The sequence below is a fragment of the Aulonocara sp. 'chitande type north' Nkhata Bay genome, linkage group LG13 (assembly GCF_057382095.1).
Source record: "Aulonocara sp. 'chitande type north' Nkhata Bay isolate Kocher_YH1m ecotype deep benthic linkage group LG13, A_spYH_male_GT1.1, whole genome shotgun sequence".
Taxonomy (NCBI): domain Eukaryota; kingdom Metazoa; phylum Chordata; class Actinopteri; order Cichliformes; family Cichlidae; genus Aulonocara; species Aulonocara sp. 'chitande type north' Nkhata Bay.
Window position 1 is genome coordinate 4412085 of NC_141356.1, and position 15303 is coordinate 4427387.

Sequence of the window (15303 nt, forward strand, 5' to 3'; positions counted from 1 at the left end):
TAACAGATTACGGGGTACAAGTTATATCAATGCATTAAGAAGCCTTAAAAGCAGTACTAGTATGGGGAGCATCATTTGCATACCTGGATCTGCTCAGGTGTCCACTGATCCAAATTGACAGATTTGACTCTGGAGATGTGGACACCCAGGTTGCGGTGGATGCCGGCACAGCGGATACACATGAACACCCCGAGGTTCCATGACGCCCACCGAGGCCCTGAAATAGAAAAGAAGAAAAGAGGATATTTCCACTATGAATTACTCCGGTTGCAGTTTTATTGTAAAACTCCTGCTGTGTTGTAGTTTAAGTGACTTGCTGCTGCATGTGAGTTGATCCCAATCATTTTCAACAATTTAGACTGCAAAGGAACTCAAAAACCCAAATAAACTCAAAACTGTGGAAGTGAAAGAATAGCAGGAAGTAAAGAATCAATGAAATACAACTGTGAAATGAAAAAGCAAGCCAGGAGTACTCTTCTCTTTGAAGCTCTTTACCCCACCACCATCCTACAAAACTATGCTTTCAAGTATGAAAAGGTACCTTTACCTGGCACTTGCTGCTACATACTGTGAAATTATTTATTTTTTAGATTTTCTAGGCTCCAGCATGGCCCTTAAATCACTGCTATCCACTGGTTTGAACAGTTTTTAAGCTACTGCTCTCCTGGAATTTTCAGTTAAGGATAATCACTCTGAAATGAATGTCAGATAAAGCTACCAATTTTAGGCTCAGAATATAGCAACAATGGACAATGGATCGACCAGTGGTCTTAACCAGCCTTATATCAAGTGAGGAATTGTCTTGGTAGCCACTTAAAGGAATCAGTCATGATTTAATTGGCACCACCTCCGAGTCTATTTACTAACTGTGTGCATATTTTTATTGCCAGAGTTTAACCTTTTATAAGGTCTACATGATAACACACAATGTCACAAAGCATAAGGTCTGCCCAATTGCTTTAATAAACACAGGTTCAGTGGACTTAAGCATCCTCCCTAGTAGCGCCAGATGTGGATCAAGTTGAACACTTTTAAGATGTGACAGAACAAGAGATATGAAGGATGGGAAGGAGGAGCTTGGTACAGAACAGAGCACCTGTGCTGTACCGCACCATTGGAGTGACAAGAGTGTCGAGCCCAAAGGTAAAGCTTTCATTTACCAGTCAATCAACGTTCTAAAAAACACCAAAAGCCATGAGGTTTGTTCTTTGGAAGAATAACCTTGAGGATAAATGAGGTACCTCTCTTCAGCCCTAGAGATAGGGTGGGAGGCAACTTCAAGCCGTGGATACAAGATAACTGGCCCTCCCTTAGCCCAGTTTTGCTGGAGGTTTCTTCCTTCCCTCTGTTGCCAAATGCTTGGTAGGGTTGTCTGTTTGATGAGGTTTTCTCTGAATTACTGTATTTACTTTACAATATAAAGTGCCTTCAAAATGTTGTTGTGATTTGAAGCTATATGAAAAAAATATTCAACTGAATTAAAATTCTGGTTTTTGTAGTGGTTAGTTACACTACTTCAAAAGTATTTGTCTACTTTCACAAGAATATGAACTTTGTTTCCCTGATCAATAGGAGTTAATATGGTATCAACTCACTGTTTGTATCTATATATACACATCTTCCCAAAGTTGGGAGCATAAAATTTTCCAAAATATCTTGGTAAGCTGAAGCATTAACATTTCACTTGAACACAAATGTTTGCGGAAGCATTCTGCATATCTAGGTTCTTGGTTTTATAGACCTGTAGCCATGGAAGTGAATGGTACACCATAATTCAATGATTTGGATTGTTGAGTGAATATTTCTGCCACTATAGTTTATGTGACGTGCTTTGGAAGAAGTTTGCTAGTGAACAAAGAACAGCAGGTTGTGAACAGCTTTAACAAAGTCAAATCAACACAAATTCAAACTCACAAGAAACAATTTGAACAAAGTCTTTGACAAAGTGTTGTAGTTGTGTGAAGTACACCATCAGGTTTCAGCAGAAATTAAAAAACATAAAAACATAAAATCCAAGCACCAAGAATCAAAGCCTTGTTTTGCTTTGGTAATACTGTCTCACTCACTTTAGTATATCAGAATGTGCTAAATGCCATTTATAATATTCTGAGACATTTTAAAGACATTCTTATCAAAACGGTGCAGGAAGTAATATTCTGAATCCCTAAATCTTGAAGGAAAAGCATGAAGGCGTGTGGTTTTCATTTATGGATATCATTTGATTAGAGCCCATGCAGTTTATTACATATAAAAGCCAATTAAATGTGAATGTATGTGTCAATAGAATGGCTGCAGTTAATCTGAAAGTGAAAGATACCATCCTAGGCGTTTAGGGTTGTGTCAGTGTCTGTCTTTTAAAGACAAAAAAAAAAAAAGTCTTGAATTTTATTGTATGCATTCTCACTTCAATTTAGTGATTAAAGTTTTAATTAAATTTATTAAATTTAATTTAGAACCTACTTGAAAGTATGAAAGGTAATCATGAAAACAGTGTTTAACACAATGAAAGCAGCTTTGAGTTTAGAAAAGTGGTTTTGAAAACCTTTCCAGGGTCAAAATTATAGCAGTTTCCTTCTTCACGGCGAATGATCGAAACTTGACGTGCAGCCATGACGGCGGTGTTTCATGAAACCTCAAACGCTTCTCAAGATGACTGAGGCCTTAAGAATCCACTCACCGTAGGCCATGTGGATCTGATAAAGTCCCAAGGAGGAGTTCGTTAAATTATATGGCCTGAAAATGACCCCATAATTACACTTTCAACTCAAAGTGGCTGACTTCCTGTTGGATTTAGGTTATAGCTCCATGATTTCAGACCCATAGATGAAACAAAGCACAGGCACTGCTCTTTTGAAATATTCTAGGGGCCACTGTGGAGCCATTTTGCAGCAACTATCGATAAGAACTATAGAACTACAGGGTGGGCCATTTATATGGATACACCGTAATAACATGGGAATGGTTGGTGATATTAAAGTCCTGTTTGTGGCACATTAGTATATGTGAGGGGGCAAACTCCTCAAGATGGGTGGTGACCATGGTGGCCATTTAGAAGTCGGCCATCTTGGATACAACTTTTGTTTTTTCAATAGGAAGAGGGCCATGTGACACATCAAACTTATTGGTAATGTCACAAGAAAAACAATGGTGTGCTTGGTTTCAACGTAACTTTATTCTTGTATCACAAACTTGTCACCAGTGTTCGTCAAGTTATTTGAAAATAGTAATTAGTTACTAATTACTGAGTACTTCTCCAAGAAAGTTTCCAGTTTCTTTTATGATTACTTATTTTCAAAAGTAATTAGTTACTTTATTACTTTTAAAAAACATGATACACAACCTGAATACCTTTTAGCCCAACTCTATTTTTTCTGCATAATCCATCATATAAAATTGAATGAAATGAGAAAGTGTCTTTTTAAAACTTGTTTTATAAGTTTTAATCTTTTAACTTTATGCACATTGCATCAAGTGAAAATGACATTATGTACAACAGTCTTTGACTTGAAGAAATGTGTTTAACATTTAAACCTATTTTCTGCATATTCCGGCATATAAAATAATTTTTTGTGTTTACACTCGCTCTTTCAAATAGATGCAAGTAAAACACAGCAAAAAATAAATAAAATCAAAGCTTAAGCGGCACCAAGTCTTGTCACTCTTTAACCTCCTAGAACCTGGCGTCCACATACAGTGGGGCAAAAAAGTATTTAGTGAGCCACCGATTGTGCAAGTTCCCCCACCTAAAATGATGACAGAGGTCAGTAATTTGCACCAGAGGTACACTTCAACTGTGAGAGACAGAATGTGAAAAAATAATCCATGAATCCACATGGTAGGATTTATAAAGAATTTATTCGTAAATCAGGGTGGAAAATAAGTATTTGGTCAATAACAAAAATACAACTCAATACTTTGTAACATAACCTTTGTTGGCAATAACAGAGGTCAAACGTTTACTATAGGTCTTTACCAGGTTTGCACACACAGTAGCTGGTATTTTGGCCCATTCCTCCATGCAGATCTTCTCGAGAGCAGTGATGTTTTGGGGCTGTCGCCGAGCAACACGGACTTTCAACTCCCGCCACAGATTTTCTATGGGGTTGAGGTCTGGAGACTGGCTAGGCCACTCCAGGACTTTCAAATGCTTCTTACGGAGCCACTCCTTTGTTGCCCGGGCGGTGTGTTTTGGATCATTGTCATGTTGGAAGACCCAGCCTCGTTTCATCTTCAAAGTTCTCACTGATGGAAGGAGGTTTTGGCTCAAAATCTCACGATACATGGCCCCATTCATTCTGTCCTTAACACGGACCAGTCGTCCTGTCCCCTTGGCAGAAAAACAGCCCCATAGCATGATGTTTCCACCCCCATGCTTCACAGTAGGTATGGTGTTCTTGGGATGCAACTCAGTATTCTTCTTCCTCCAAACACGACGAGTTGAGTTTATACCAAAAAGTTCTACTTTGGTTTCATCTGACCACATGACATTCTCCCAATCCTCTGCTGTATCATCCATGTGCTCTCTGGCAAACTTCAGACGGGCCTGGACATGCACTGGCTTCAGCAGCGGAACACGTCTGGCACTGCGGGATTTGATTCCCTGCCGTTGTAGTGTGTTACTGATGGTGACCTTTGTTACTTTGGTCCCAGCTCTCTGCAGGTCATTCACCAGGTCCCCCCGTGTGGTTCTGGGATCTTTGCTCACCGTTCTCATGATCATTTTGACCCCACGGGATGAGATCTTGCGTGGAGCCCGAGATCGAGGGAGATTATCAGTGGTCTTGTATGTCTTCCATTTTCTGATGATTGCTCCCACAGTTGATTTTTTCACACCAAGCTGCTTGCCTATTGTAGATTCACTCTTCCCAGTCTGGTGCAGGTCTACAATACTTTTCCTGGTGTCCTTCGAAAGCTCTTTGGTCTTGGCCATGGCGGAGTTTGGAGTCTGACTGTTTGAGGCTGTGGACAGGTGTCTTTTATACAGATGATGAGTTCAAACAGGTGCCATTCATACAGGTAACGAGTGGGGGACAGAAAAGCTTCTTACAGAAGACGTTACAGGTCTGTGAGAGCCAGAGATTTTCCTTGTTTGAGGTGACCAAATACTTATTTTCCACCCTGATTTACGAATAAATTCTTTACAAATCCTACCATGTGGATTCATGGATTTTTTTTTCACATTCTGTCTCTCACAGTTGAAGTGTACCTCTGGTGCAAATTACTGACCTCTGTCATCATTTTAAGTGGGGGAACTTGCACAATCGGTGGCTGACTAAATACTTTTTTGCCCCACTGTATGTGGACATCACAATTTGGGTTATTTAGACCAAAATACTTAATTTTGCTCTACAAGGGCCTGATATCCACTTACGCTGACATTATTCTGCTACTGTTCTATCAAAATTTTAAATGAATATCCTCATATGTAGCTCTCATTTTTCTTAGAAACAAAAATTTGGTATTTCTTTGTTTTTACATTCATCAGGTCCCAATGTGCCCAAATATCAAAGAGAAATTAAAAATGCATGCCGTGGAAGAGTTCGGGTCTTAGGAGGTTAATCTATTTTCACCTGCTTAGCAGGAGAGGGGCCGGTGGAGGTTTGCCCGGTGCCGCAGCGGTCATGTCAGTAGGCGGGATCCGGGGGTTTCTCTATGAATGTCACATTCCCGTGGCAGCGTGCTCAGTGCTTGCTCAGATTTGAAGTTGAATTTTTCGCTGTAGAATGAATTTTCTTCCCACAGAGTGTACAGCAGACGCTAATGTTTTTGTCACTTTTTACAGAATCAAACTCAAAAGTAATGTCAGTACCTCCGAGCTTTAAATGCTGCGTCATACTCTCGCCCACACTCCCTGTTTTCCATTGTTGATCTACACACGTCTGCTGCTGCCACGAACGTCAAAAACTGTGTCATGAGACACTCTCACAAAGTGTCGGTTTAATAACGCAGTAAGGCAGCATGCTTACGGGAAAGTAACAGTAATCCAATTACTTTTTTGCAATAGTAACCCCTTACTTTAAAAGTAATCGGACTACAGTAACGCATTTATTTTAACGCGTTACTGCCCATCTCTGCCCATCACATAATTAAAATCACAGTCTGTGACGTCTCAAAATCAGATTAAAAAAAAATTTGGAAACCTGTTTTTCAGAACAATCTGAAGCCTCAGTTTCAAATAATGAGCATTACTTTTGCATAACGTTTCCTTATTTATATGAGTTGAGAAATAAGTGCAATATCCCATCCATCCATCCATCTTCATCCGCTTTGTCCGGGGCCGGGTCGCGGGGGCAGCAGCCTAAGCAAAGAGGCCCAGACCTCCCTCTCCCCAGCCACCTCCTCCAGCTTGTCCGGGGGAATACCAAGGCGTTCCCAGGCCAGCCGAGAGATATAATCTCTCCAGCGTGTCCTGGGTCTGCCCCGGGGCCTCCTCCCGGTGGGACATGCCTGGAACACCTCACCCAGGAGGCGCCCAGGGGGCATCCTTGTCAGATGCCCGAACCACCTCAGCTGGCTCCTTTCGATGTGGAGCAGCAGCTGCTCTACTCTGAGCCCCTCCCGGATGGCCGAACTTCTCACCCTATCTCTAAGGGAGAGGCCAGCCACCCTTCGGAGGAAGCTCATTTCTGCCGCTTGTATCCGCGATCTCGTTCTTTCGGTCACTATCCACAGCTCGTGGCCATAGGTGAGGGTAGGGACGTAGATCGACCGGTAAATTGAGAGCTTCGCTTTTACACTCAGCTCCCTCTTCACCACGACGGACCGGTGCAGCGTCCGCATTACTGCAGCTGCAGCCCCAATCCGTCTGTCGATCTCCTGCTCCCTTCTCCCATCACTCGCGAACAAGACCCCGAGATACTTGAACTCCTCCACTTGTGGCAGGAACTCATCCCCGACCCGGAGTGGGCACTCCACCCTTTTCCGGCTGAGAACCATGGCCTCAGATTTGGAGGTGCTGATCCTCATTCCCGCTGCTTCACACTCGGCTGCGAACCGTTCCAGTGCGAGCTGGAGGCCTTCACCCGATGAAGCCAACAGAACCACATCATCTGCAAAAATCAGAGATGAGATTCTGAGGCCACCAAAGCGAAAGCCCTCCGCCACTTGGCTGCGCCTAGAAATCCTGTCCATAAAAATTATGAACAGAACCGGAGACAAAGGGCAGCCCTGGCGAAGCCCATCACCCACCGGGAACGGGTCCGACTTATTGCCGGCAATGCGAACCAAGCTCTTGCAACGGTTGTATAGGGATCGAATGGCCCGTAGCAATGGGCCAGACACCCCATATTCCCGCAACACCTCCCACAGGACACCCCGAGGGACACGGTCGAATGCCTTCTCCAAGTCCACAAAACACATGTAGACTGGTTGGGCAAACTCCCATGCACCCTCAAGTATCCTGGAGAGGATAAAGAGCTGGTCCAGTGTTCCGCGACCAGGACGAAAACCGCATTGTTCCTCCTGTATCCGAGGTTCGACTAACGGACGAACTCTCCTTTCCAGCACCCTGGCATAGACTTTCCCAGGGAGGCTGAGGAGTGTGATCCCCCTGTAGTTGGAACACACCCTCCGGTCCCCTTACTTAAAGATGGGGACCACCACCCCGGTCTGCCAGTCCACAGGTACTGCCCCTGATCTCCACGCAACATTGCAGAGGCGTGTCAACCAGGACAGCCCTACAACGTCCAGAGCCTTCAGGAAGTACAATATCCCTTTTAAGCATAATGTCAGATAACAATAAGAACCTCCATTTTAAATCAACGACCTATTGTTTAAAAAATAAAATAAAAAAATACGATGAATAATGGTATCATCTAACGTTGCTTGATTGTACTATAGGCACAATTTGAACAATGTAGTTAAGGCAGAATACTAAGGGCATCCTCCACATGCTCCGAACAATGCAGCATGCACAGTTCAACAATGTGTTAAGATAAAAGATTTTGCACTTGCCCAGAACGACCACATTCAAGGGGAAGAAGAGAGGCTTCTTTGTAGTCTGGGAGCCAAGATGCTCGGCACACAAATTTGAAGAGTCTGTTAACACTGAAAAGAATTACAGCACTGTTTTTTTAAGCTCTGCCTTACTTTCACACCAATTTTCTTCTCAGGAAAATTAAGAAAATTCAGACAAAAGGTTCATATACAGTAGTCCGTAGAACATCAAGCCCTCTGAAACCCCAAATACTAATATAATTGTGCATACTAGTCAGTTCTCTAAAATATCTTTTTTTGAGTAAACTCAGGGTAAGAGCTTCCCACAGAAATCTGTGCAAATGCATCATCCATCATGGCACAAAGCAACCCAAGCTCAGCCAAATCTCCATGGAGATGAATAGGAGATGGCATGGAAATGACAGTCAAATCATTTTAATGGGCTAGTGGCTACAGTCCCGCAGCGTCATCTTTGGCTCCATCCTTCTCCAGACCATGAAGCTTACTATCTGTCAATCCAAGGACTGAAAATGGCATTGAACACAGCACGCACAAAGGTGCAACTTCTTTGGGTCTAGGCTACATTATGGTGGTGCGGCAGCGCTGGTTGGATGGCGGCAGCAGCACACAGTGCAGTAGGATTGACTGTCTCGGCTAAGAGCATCAGTGTGTTAATGCAGTGGCACTAATGCACTAGACGGCCTAAAGGAGCATTAAAGCAGGGATGACTGAGTGTTAAGCCCAAATCAAGCAGCTCAGCTATTGTAAGCTGGGCTCTATCTGCTGAATATCTATCAGTATCTATTGGACTTCACTTTGGTCTGCTCTCAGATAACCTCTCTCAAAAATATTCCAGTACAAAATGTGCGACAGCCTCACCTGAGGTCTAATTACACACAACAGAAAACACAGTGCTTGAAGAGGCTGGAAATGAATTTTCAGTGCAGTGCAAAGCATCCAGATACACTCAGGCTTTCTTCACAGAAGGAATTCGGAGTGAAGAGGAAGGACTTCTAAATTGAAAAGTGAGTATTTCTAAATTGAAAATCCACAGAGCTTTAGAGTCTGGTTGTGCTTAGTCAAAAAGTAAAACTCATACAAATTATACCCCGAATGCTTAACTGTGTTGCACTACTTCTAGAAGCCAATAACATTCATCCATGCAATGACGAGTGGCTTGCACTGATGTTTCTTGATGCTCTGACTTGTGAGCAGGAGTCTCTGCGTCTCTGAGACTTTTCACTCTTTCACATCTTTACCCCTTCGACTTTCATTTCACACAACTGACTGTCTGATTGTTTGTCTAAAGTCACGTCCATATATGAAGTGTTTCACTCATTATTCATCACTTTGTAGACGACAGCTGTTTATTAGTGGACAGCTGCGGTTACCTAGGTAACTCTGCATTTACCACCTTGTCATTTGTCAATCAACTGTATCCTCTGCTCCTATTAGTGGCAACTTCAATTAACTCTGGACAACCCACACTTTTTTCCCTCCCAGTACTACATGATCTCGTGTCTCTTTCAGTGTATACAGCGCTAAATATAACCTATACCTTGACAGGAGATATGACTAGGGCTGCCACAAACGATTATTTTGATAGTCGACTAGTCACAGATTATTTTTGCGATTAGTCAACTAATCAGATCATGCATCCATTGTAAAATGTACAGCTTATTGCACCAGCAGCATCTGCTCTTATATAACTATCATTAGCTTACAGCTTTAAGTGTTTAAGGTGCTAACTAAAAATAAAGACAAGATGATAGTTTATTAAATTTTAATGAAATTTGCAGATTGTTTCGGTGAAGTTTAATAAACTTCTTGCTATCTAAAATATAACAGGACACCGGAGTATATTCTCGAGCATCTCATGCTCAGTTGTCTGCTTGACGTTTATTCAGCTGTGTAAAAACTATAACTTTAATCTCAGCCAAACCGATTTACTCAGGAACAAATAAAATACCAAAAAAAGGCCAAACAATAACATTTGTAAGTTATCTAAGTGACTTATATATCATGTTTAACCTTAGTAGCGAAAGACGGCAGTGGGTTTGAAAACGATTTCCCGGGAGTCCGGTGTTCTCACGGGCTCTAGTGAGCCTTGCCCCCGGCTAGCTATTGAGCTGGTGGGTAACAGACGTCTCCGAAAATGTCGGAGCGCTTTTGAAAATATGTGGTGTCTTGATAAACTGAGCAGATATTTGAGGTTTACACAGCTACATTCTCGCCTGAAAATATGTTAAACGTTTATTTTGTGACCCAGAAAGAATAATAAGAGTAATATTAAAACTAACTAGCTGCCGCCATTGTTGAAAACTGAGCTGGGCTGCGCTATGAATTCTGGGACACAGCTTCTTCTTCTTCGGGGTTTAACAGCAGCTGGCATCCTTGTACATGCAGTGCTGCCATCTTCTGTTTCAGTCCGTTATTACACTCTTAAATCCTGCTACTCATTCCTGCGGCTTTTGGGATCTTACAAAGCTTCAAACGACGCGTCGACTATTAAATCAGTCGTCGACGATTTTAATAGTCGACGTAATCGTGACTAGTCGACTAATCGTGGCAGCCCTAGATATGACTAAGGGATAATTCACAGATTATCAGTGTTTATAATGTTTGGCTTATTAAGTATAACACCAAGTTGACTTTCTCATCTGTATAGCAGGTCTTTTTTCAAGATTCATGCACAAAACTTGGGATGTTACCATGTTTTTTTCCTCTTTTATAATTTGCCAGTCTTTCTTTAACAATATGCTCCAGAGCAGCAGCAAAATCTGACCGCTGACCAACTTTATTCTAAATTGGGGCTTTGCCTAGTTGTGCATATCTTATCAGGTTTACTGCTTTATCTAAATGTATCCTAGAAATTCAGTCTTTTGTGCGAGTTGAAAAAGGACCCACATGGAGTCTGTCTTAACCTAGTTAAAATGTACAATACAAGGTTGTTGGTGTCAAACATACTGCTGAGTCCTACAACAGGTGTGCAACCCAGCTGAAAAGCAAGGTTAACTCAGTTTAAATCTGAACTATAATTGGCTACAACATTTTTACAAACAGATCTTAAACACAAAAAGGGAAAACGCAGCCCACAAACTGATTAAATCTGGACCAGCAGTAGCAAAATATGAGCCTCTAAGCTGAAACTGTCATTCATCAACGAGGCATTCTGACATCTGAAGCTAACAGAAGACACGCCTCATGTTTAAAGCGCAGAATCTGCCCATTTACCCCTTCAAAAGCTACCACTATTAACTTAGCTAATGAATCTCATTAAGCTTCTATAATCATCCTGTTGTCCAATAATGGCAAACAAGTTTTACAAACAAGCAAGTTACAACTTTATACTGCTTTAGCAATTTTTTATGATACCGGTCCACTAAATTATAGGAGGCAGTGGGTAGCAAGTAAGTTGGTGGTGAAGTAGAAAATAAGCTCCCTGCTGTGCGTCACTCTTGTCAGCAACTGTATGATAGCTTGGTAATATTTGAGTGCAAAATGAATTTGCTGCACTCCTATGCTGGTTGAAGCCAGTGTGGCTAAGAAGGTTTCTGTTGGAAATCCTGTGTCAGTTTTATCTCCAAAAGCTCCTCCTCTGCCCCCTAGTGGGCAAAAACATCAATTATGCACGTTTAACTGCAAAAAAGGGAAAGCTCAATCTCACAGGTACTATGCTTCAAAAAAGGGGGGAAAAGGAAGAAGAAAAATGCTTTGGTGTAATGTAAAACCGGCTAGTTTAGCAATCTAAAAGTAGAGCTTCGGCCCTGCAGACTAAAGGCCACTCTGATATATGAGCTCCGACCTTCTACACTGGTCAGTGTCCATTAACCTACTGACCACTAATGTGCTGTCCTATTTTTAATTCCAATCTTTACCTCTGCTGATGGATATAATGTCTGGGAAGTGATCAGTACATGAATGAGCCACAGCATTAGTATCTGTTCCCCTGTCTCGTGTAGATTCATCTTGACAAACTTTATATTTGCACTGAAGTTTGGACAAAAATAGACAGCTAAAAGGAGTTTCCTGCACCCCCTCCACCAAACAAGCGCACACAATTTGTAGACTGCTGACCTGAATAGACACAAAAACACGCCTGCACAAAAGACACACACAGCTGCACATGCATAAAAGCTAAGTGATACACCTACACACAAGCAATCACAGACAGCCACCCCAGCAAGTACACACACTAATATGTACAGATTAACACATTATTAGCAGCATGTGTAGACAGAAAGATGCAGAGGCAAATATTCCACTGTGACACGCACATGCACACACAACGCAGAGGAGCCCTGATGAGTGACAGAGGAACTTCCCAACTGCAAGGGGAGGTGGGCAGTCAGCCGAGCATGAAATTAAAGCCCCAACTGTCAACCTGAGGACAGTCAGGACGACGAGTGACAAGTGTGCGTAAACGCTGTGTGTGACAGGCAGGGTGGCCACAGGTGTATTCCGTGGAGATCAATCCAGTGCTCCTTTTCCTTTAGGGAAGCACTGGAAATTGTAGTTTAACGCTTTAGTGGCTGCAAAGAGGCAGCCTCTGTGGACCTGACCTGCAGAAATCTGCCTGGTCACAGTCACAACCACCCTTGTATCTCCTTCTTATTTGAATTACCTTTTCATTTATCTTTCACTCTGCTTTCCTTTGTCTTAATGCCCTATTAACACCTCGAAAGCTCAAATCGTTACAGAATATTCATGGCTCCTTTAATTATGTATGGATGCATGGATCTACTTTAGTTGCTCTCTTTTCTTTTCTAGGAACCAAAAACAAATGCTAATGTTAGTGCACAAAGGCTGAATGGCGCCCGAGGCGAGAAAACGCACCATCCTTGTGCTTAAATTCAGCAGCAGTCTCATTTAAAGAAGGTTAACAACCCCCATTTTCTAATTAATAAAATGCCCTCTTAGTAAATCATTGAAAGACTGCCAGAATCTTCAGTACAGTATTGGAGTGGAGAATAAGAGACTGGAGGCTGAGGGGGAAAATAAAGAAGCGCTGTGCTGCTCCCTGCTGGCCCATTAGTGCGACTCTGTGTCAGCAGTGAAGAGGAAGAAGGAAGGAGTGCATCCTCAAGGAGAACCGAGCTCCCCTCCAACAGTATTTCCTCTTCATAACAACAAGAGCAAAATCTAATAAAAAGCCATCATCTGCTCTTATTCCCTGTCCTCAAACTAATGGTGGAACATTAGAGTGCAGACAGTCAATAAATCAGGACAGATGGATAAACCATAAAAAGCATCATCGCAGGTTATAAAGAGTGAGACAGACAGAGGCGTACACACAGGGGACACAAACACAATAACAGGTCCACAAGTCTGGCATGTGGACGGTCTCATTATGTTTTCAACATGAAATGGATAAATGAGAGCAATGACAGTCCTGAGCAATACATGACTATTTATTTTATACACTTAATGAATAAAAGCATAAAGTGAAGACAGTATTCCATCTGCTGGTGACAGAAGGTAGTGTAGGAGACTACAGCAGAGCCCATTTCCTGTTGTTCTCATTAGAGACAGTACAGGCCAGATCTGTGTACGACGTTACAGCTGAGCTCCATGTTATCAAAAACTACTGACAACAATCTTTGCAACATGGACGTATTTTATAAGGACAGTCACACATACATCTGCTGTTAATGTGCAATACAGAGCACCAAATCTGAAGATGCAGGATTATGTGCAAAGCCACACGTTCGCACCTCCCACTGCTGCTCCTGTACCTCAGTCACCCAGGAGCACAGGTGACCCACAGAGGCCTACATTAATATCTTTCAAACTAAATAGCAATCCATTTTTCAAATTCAGAGGCAGACATCCACTCACACTCACAATCAAACCTATGGTCACTGTGGGTCCACCTATTAACCCAACATGCATGCGTTTAGACTGGGGAAGGAAGCAAACTCCACACAGTTAGGCCCAGGACGCTCCTGCTGTGAGGCAATAGTGTCAATCCCTGCTAGCTACATGTGTTATATTTGTCTTACATTTAGAGCTGGGCGATATGAGATTTTTTCATATCACGATATGTTTTTTTCATTTCAGGCGATAACGATATCTATCACGATATAAGCCAAATAACTATATTTGTAAGATTTAAATGTGCCGTTGCTCACAAGTAAAATGTGAAATAATCAGCAGCTTGTTTTTATTTAAATATTTATTTCCCATAATAAGTTCAACAGGGTAGATGTACTTAAGGAACATGAGACTTTTTCAGATAAATAAAGGCAAATATTGCAAACTACACAAAAGGCAGCCGCTAAAGCGTTTAAGTTTCAAAATAGAACAAACATAACAGACTAAATTGTCAATTCCACTTAGAAACAAAATATTAATTCTAAAAATAAATCTTAGTTTGTTTTACAGAAGAACAGACAAAACTGACTAACTTTTGTCAATATCAAATAAACTGAGAACTAAAAGGAAATTCTCAATCTCTCCTTGTTGTATAGCTTAGCTTTTCAAACAGTTTTAACAGTTACTTTAGTCTGACAAAAGCCGAATGACGAATTAGCGCTTCCAGTCAGAGACTGAGGCTACGTCCACACGTACACGGGTATCTTTGAAAACGGAGATTTTCCGTTTTCGTTTTAAAAAATAATCCCGTCCACACATAAAGGCAGAAATGAAGGAAAACGCTGCTATGAACATGCCAAAGCAGCAGGTGGCGCTAGATTCCTAACCGTGCAGAAATATTGGCCAATCAGAAGTCTAGAAGCCTCGGTGGGAAAAAGTAAACAAAGCTGGGGCATAGAAGCAGAACCGAGTCGTATGTGTGGAGGGACAGTAACTGTGTGTATATGTAAGCATTTAAACACTGCAGAGAGTAGAATTAACAGTAACAGTATTGTAGAAATTCATTTCACCGAAACAATAACGTGGCGCAGTGTGACGCATGCACCAGTTTATTGTATTTAAGACTTGCTTTCGGCACAATTTACAGTGCACGCTACTCTGTTTTTTGTCAGACTTGAAATAGCCGAAATACCTTCACACTACGGAACTTCTATGGCTCTTCCGTTCGACAATCTCTCCGGCATTGGAACCATCATCTGTTTTCTCTTCGGTCACGCTCGGTTGATTTTTCTAGTCGGCACACTCATTTCCTCCATTATGCGCTGGCTCCATTACCCGCTGGCTGCTTCCCAAACAAACACACGTGCGGCTTGGCACTTGTGCTGTACGTAACAAGTCACGCGACGTGATGCTGCGGCTGTGATTGGTTCGGCTCTGCGCTACTTAATTTGGATTGGCTGACCTTCTTTTTTTTTTTCTTTTTTCTTGAGGACAAGAGCGGCGGGTCTATCGCGATAGCTTAATTTCTCTATCGAGTCAAAGTTATATCGCGAT

The 15303-nt window shown here is 42.0% G+C and overlaps 1 protein-coding gene across 4 annotated transcripts in view; it reads right to left on the reverse strand.

Annotated features, from left to right (window-relative positions):
* LOC147315478 (stromal membrane-associated protein 1-like) overlaps positions 1 to 15303 on the reverse strand; it is a 161918-nt gene that overhangs the window by 135311 nt on the left and 11304 nt on the right. For all 4 annotated transcript variants that reach the window (XM_086258319.1, XM_086258321.1, XM_086258320.1 and 1 more), the window contains exon 2: positions 84 to 217. In XM_086258319.1, coding sequence (XP_086114445.1) covers positions 84 to 217 — 134 coding nt within the window. The remainder of the gene's footprint in view (positions 1 to 83; positions 218 to 15303) is intronic.